Below are 6,238 nucleotides of genomic sequence, written 5' to 3' on the forward strand. Positions count from 1 at the left end.
ACACAGAAGAGATACTTACAGAATTTGAGTTCAGCCAGGAAGAGATCAATCAGCTGAAATCTGCTAAGATTATTGAAAGTTGTAAACCAATATCAAATCTGTAATGTGGAGGCCCACAGCTCAGATGAATTTGACTATTGCAGTCACAGTATCTAGTAATATGTAGGTTTGTGTGCATGGAATGCAATAGAGGAACATCACAATAGTTGACCTCTTCTGATTAAGAAATCACCGCAGACTTGATAACCCAGTAATGGTTGAGTTTTCCAGTGACTAACAGCAGGGCTTATGGTTTAAGAATGATTCTCGCCCTCCAGTTAACCTGAGGGAATGTATGACAGGACTTGAAAAAGTCCATGGAAAAATGGACTGACGAGAAGAAATTTCTCCATGAACTTTTTGAAGCCCCCTCGTATTTATTAGTATTCAAATACTAAACAATGTATTTTAAATGCATTTCATGAATAAAGCTTATATTTTTGTCTAAAGTTTACTTCTGTTTATAAGTTTGTGAAGCATTTTCAAGAAAGTTTTTAAATAGTGTTTTGAGACCCTGAAATATTTTGAACTCACTGGTTTACCAGAGTGGGTACCTTTTAGGGAGAAAAGTCTGACCCTTAGAATTTGATAAGGAAATAATTCTTTATATGGGAGTTTCAGAGAATGTTTCTGAGGATTCCTCTGATGTCTGCACCTCTCCATCTGGAGACCCTTCTGTAAGCCCAATCCTCTGTGTAGCTGCCTGCAACATCCCTCAAGTGTGTCTCAGTAAACGCACCATCATCCATTGGGAAGTATCCTAGACTCCATTCCACTCCTTCCTTTCTCCTCGTGCCTCACTCTTCCCAATGGTCCCGTGGCTCACCTCGGACTTCCTCAGACCACTGCCCAAATGTCACCTCATGGAGAGTTCTTGTCTGTATCCTGTCTAGAATAGGAGCCACCCTCTCACTGAATCTCCCCTCACTCACCTTTATTTTCCTTCAAGGTATGTATCACTGCCAACATCATCTATTAACCGCAACCTTCTCCCCCTCCCCACCAACACACACTAGAAGCTTTACTGGGGCACTTCTAGAATATTGCCTGGCCCACAGTGGAAACCTGGTAACTACTTATTGAATGAATGAATGAATCAGTAGCCCAACTGTCATCGGAGTTGCTGCTGCTGTGTGCTGTCTTGTCACTTCAGACTCCTAGTGATCCTGAAGAGCATTTCTGAGGCTGTAAGTGTTCTAAATAAGTTAAGTGCCATCAAGTTGGTTCAACTCATAGCAACCCTGAATTGGGTTTCCAAGGAGCGGCTGATGGGTTTGAACCACTGACCTTGTGGTCTAGTGTTTTGCCCTACGGTGCTATGTCAGCACTTGCATCTAACTATGTTGTTGTTAAGTGCCGTTGAGTTGGTTCTGACCCATAGCGACCATGTGTAGGGTTTCCGAAGAGTGGCTGGTGAGCTTGAACCACCGACCTTACGGTTCAAGCCAACTTTGCAGTCCTCACACTGCATTAACCCACAGCGCCACGGCAGGACTAGGATGTTAAAGTGCTGCAATGAAGCAAAGTCCAGATGAGAGAAGACTAGGAATTTAGAGGCAGGTATGACCTCACTCTGTTTTAAATCTAGTGATTTGCTCCTCAGTTGTGTGTTTAGAAAGCTGTTCTCAGGAAAGGTCAGAACTAGTCTAAAGAAATGCAGAAAAAGATACCAACTCTTACTTTGATTCATAGCACCTGTGTGTGAGTGAGTGTAAGAGTGTGTGTAGGAGAGAGCACAATGGGGGAACCCTTCAGGAAACTAGGGAGGCAGCTAATCTCGGTCATGCTTTTCCCACACCCCTCCTCTCCTCATAACTTGTGATCTTGGCGGCAGGAAAGGATCTGGGCCCCTCCCCCTGCCTGACCATCGCTGTGGGCTGCCTAGTCAGGCTCCTTGTTGAATCCACTCTGGAATACAGACCCGAGGGCTACACAGGAGTTGGTGGGCTTGTTGGATGGTTCCTCACCCAGTGGCCATGGGGGACGATAGTGGCCAGGCTGACCTTCACATCTATAAATCCTTAGCTGAGGATGGCTGTCATGACTTCATGAAGCCACCTAAAAGGACCACGGGCAGACTGGTCATGCACAGCATGGCCATGTTTGGCCGGGAGTTTTGCTATGCAGTGGAGGCAGCTTATGTGACTCCAGTCCTGCTCAGTGTGGGCCTTCCCAAGAGTCTCTACAGCATGGTGTGGCTCCTCAGCCCCATCCTGGGGTTCCTGCTGCAGCCAGTGGTCGGGTCAGTCAGTGACCACTGCCAGTCCAGGTGGGGCCGGCGGAGACCCTACATCCTGACCCTGACCATCCTGATGCTCTTGGGCATGGCTCTGTACCTCAACGGGGATGCTGTTACATCAGGTAAGTGGGCAGGCAGGGACACTGTCCTTTTCAGGAGGTCCCTAGGAGAGTGTGAATTTCCTGATCTGACTCTTAGAAATTAACTAGACAGGGTTCTCTCAGATTACAGCGAAATTCTACCTGTGACTGGCTCAAATTCTGTGGTTGGGGAGCCTTTGCTTTGATAAATATCAGGAGGCATTGTTTTGTTGTTAGGAAGATTTTAAAATAGAATTAAATTTTATCTGTTTTGTCTCATTTCAAAGCAACAGTCGAGATTTGTGTTAATCCATTCATTACAACCCCTTCTAATATTTTCTTGATTGACCTGCTGCCAAAGGGCTCCAAAATATGTATAATAAGTCACCATTGTGACCAAATACGGGGATAGGTTGAAAAGTATTGCTATAAATTCATGCAAAATTTTATGAAACAAAAATAGCAAACTGTGAAGCAAACTTGACTCAGCCTCCATCCAGGTCTATACACTTCTGAAGACCACAGGGTTGGTAGTTCAAACCCACTAACTGCTCCTTGTAAACCCTATACAGGGTCACTATGAATCAGAATCGACTCCCCAACACCTTACAACAACAGCAACACTTCCCCCAGAGAATTCTGAGTTCTTCAATTAATATCACATGAAAACAAAAGTTTTGGCATCCATGAGGAATTCAAATTCTGTTCCTTTCCAATGTTCTTTGAGTTTGGGGAACAAAAAGAAGGCTGAAGGGGCAGGATCACAGCTCAGGGTGGGTGGGGTCAGGGTTCCCAACAAAATTCTTGTAGGACAGCCCTTGCTACCCTCGAAGAATGAGTCGTGATGGAAAAAGTTCCTCAGCACAACTTTCCTGGCCCTTTTCTCACAAATGCAGTTTTTAATTATCTTGAAACTTCTTCCTAATAAGCTTGTGTGATCATCCTGTGTCCTTAAAGAAAACCTATCAGAATTACTCTTGGTGATGGTGGTGGTGGTGTGCCGTGGAGTCAATTCTGACTCATAGCAATCTACATAGGGCTTCTGAAGCAGTAAATTTTTATGGGCGCAGAAAGCCTCATCTTTCTCCCATGGAGCTGCTGGTAGTTTTGAACTTCTGATCTTGAGATTAGCAGCCCGACTCATAACCACTACGCTACTTAGGAATCCCCTCAAAACAGTCACTATAATCTGAGCTGACCTCTCTATACCTTGAATTCATCTTTGAGGTCTTCCAGACCTTCCTTAAAGTGCTTGATCTGTATAAAAACTGTTGTATTATATAGAGCATCATTTCCGGAAAGTTGTTGCAAAGCTTCAATGATTTGGGTAGATGCTTACTTGAATTCTGTTAAATATTTGATTTTATAACTGACATCAAAATCAATTTTTCCCTTACACAAAGTATCAATTCTTTTTAATGGCATCCTAACAAGACTAAGAATTACTGAGAGAACTTGTCTGTAGCCATCCACTGATGACAGAGACATATAGAGAGATGTTTTGTTTGGAAGAAGCCCATGCACGTATGAACTGGAACTCTAGCAGCAATACTTTTTGACTCCCCCTAGTAAGAGTTAATTCTGTGCACAGCTTTCCGTGGAGACTTTTCTGAGTGCATGCCATCAGCCTGTCAGCCCAAGGGGACATTTTTACATTGCAAATTCTGGACAAAATCAAACCTAATGGAAAACACTTTTTGTAGTCATTATTCAGGCACGAATTAATCAGTAATTGGTGATAGGACATTAAAGGTTGCAGTGAAAAAAAAGATGATTAAAATTAAAAATAACATTCGTGTTTAGATTTTTATCTCTAAAGCCAGTGAAATAAAGGAGTCCTGGTATGGCGCTGTGGGTTAATGTGCTATACTGCAAAGTTGGCAGTTCAAGCTCACCAGCTGCTCCCTGGAAGCCCTGTGCAGGGTTGCTGTGGGTCAGAACCGACTCTACGGTATTCAACAACAACAGTGGAATAGATGATTGTGAGGCAGGATATCCAGTTATCATTTGTATATATGAAGTTGTTGTTGTTGTCAGGTGCCATCGAGTTGCAACTGACTCATAGTGACCCTATGCACAGCAGAACGAAACAATGCCCGATCCTGGGCCAACCTCACTACCACTGCCACACTTGAGTTCATCAATGATGCCACCTGGCCAATCCATCTCGTTAGGGGTCTCCCTCTTTTTCTCTGACCCTCCACCTTACCCAGCATGACATCCTTCTCCAGCGACTGTTCCCTCCTGACAATATGTCCAAAGTATGAGAGACGAAGCTTAGCCATCCTGGCCTCCAAGGAGCACTCTGGCTGCACTTCTTCCAAAACAGATGTATTGGTTCTTTTGGCAGTCCATGGCACTTTCAGTACTCTCCTCCAACACCACAACTCAAAGGCGTCAATTCTTCTACGATCTTCCTTATTCATGTATATATGAAGAAGAGGCCTTAAATACATAAATGTTAGCTATTTCTGGAAGAATCTTCTACACACTCACATACACCAAAAGCAGATAGAAGTATCTGCCTCCTAGGGAGAAGAACTAAAGGGCTGGAGGTAAGAAGTGGAGGGTGAACTTATGTTTCACTTATTTTTATACTGTAACTGGTTTAAACTGGATTTTTTATTAGATGATTTCACCATTGAGTCAGTTCTAAAGATTAACGACCCTATAGCACAGACTAGAACCAACCCACTGGGTTTCCAAGGCTGCACTTTTTTTTTTTTTTAATTGCAAATTGAGTGATAGATTACATGGGAGAATATCAGCTTTACATTCATCCAACCGTAATTCGTTGCATTGCAATGATTACAATCCCCTCCATGCATCATCATTCAAGAGCATTTGCTTCCATTCCCTCTCGTTATTTTCTTTTTTTGGATGTTCACCAAAGCATTCAGGAATATATAACTATTCAAGGAACCAAAGGATACACCCTGCAAGCCTGCCCTCCAGCTGCCAGCACATATCCCCTCTCCCTCCCTGAGTCCAGAGTCCCCAGCTGCTCGATCTCTCCACATCATTGTCTCTGCCTCCATCTCTGATGTCGCTGCTTCTCTGGATAGGGTCCCACACTCTGCTCTTCTTCCTTGATGGTCCCAGGGTCCTCTGCTCCTGGACTGTAAGATCAACTACTCCCATCCTTTTGTTACAAAACGTCCACCTTTACATTTGCAGCATTTACAATCAGTCCTGATAGCAATTATTCACTATTGAACCTCAAGAGTCTTATCCCCATCTCCTTTCACCAGCCCCATCCAGACAGGTTGGAAACCACTCAGTTGAGATTCTACCTTCCCCGAAAAACTCTGAAATGAGGCTCCCTCTTGAAAGCTTGTAAGCCAGTCACTTGGTGCTTTTGTAGCCACACTATGTTGGGTAGCCAATATCTAAGTTGCCCATTCCTGTCAACCCTGTGTACTGAGAGGGTGGGAATGATCCTCACTGTAAAGATTTGTTCCCTCTTCTGAATTACTACATCCATAAGTATAGGTCAAGTTCATCAAACTGTAAAGCAAGGCTGCAATCTTTACATAAACACATTGCCACCTCTTTCTCCCACAGAGCAGCTGTTAGGTTTGAATGGCTGACTTCTTGGTGAGGAGCTGCGTGCTTAACCATTACACCACCAGGGCTCGTGCTCTACATATAGGTTGTTGTTTAAGAATCGTCGAGTTGGTTTCGACTCATAGCGACCCTGAATAGAGTTTCCAAGGAGCAGCTGGTGGATTTGAATGGCCGACCTTATGGTTCACAGTCTAGTGCTGATCTCACAGTGCTACACCGGGAATCCCTCTACACTTGTATGCATATACAAATAACAGAACACTTGCAATTTCAGCATTTTTTACCTGTAAAATTTAGTAACATTAATTACTTT

At 43.7% G+C, this 6,238-nt stretch overlaps 1 protein-coding gene across 1 annotated transcript in view; it reads left to right on the forward strand.

The window, feature by feature from the left end:
• Window positions 1-2,015: 2,015 nt before the first annotated feature.
• Window positions 2,016-6,238, forward strand: part of LOC102831739 (membrane-associated transporter protein-like) — a gene marked incomplete at its 3' end in the record, with an annotated part of 5,708 nt that continues 1,485 nt past the window's right edge. The window contains exon 1 of the mRNA XM_006878087.1: window positions 2,016-2,400. Coding sequence (XP_006878149.1) covers window positions 2,016-2,400 — 385 coding nt within the window. The remainder of the gene's footprint in view (window positions 2,401-6,238) is intronic.

Source organism: Chrysochloris asiatica, unplaced genomic scaffold (assembly GCF_000296735.1).
Source record: "Chrysochloris asiatica unplaced genomic scaffold, ChrAsi1.0 scaffold02990, whole genome shotgun sequence".
NCBI classification, from domain to species: domain Eukaryota; kingdom Metazoa; phylum Chordata; class Mammalia; order Afrosoricida; family Chrysochloridae; genus Chrysochloris; species Chrysochloris asiatica.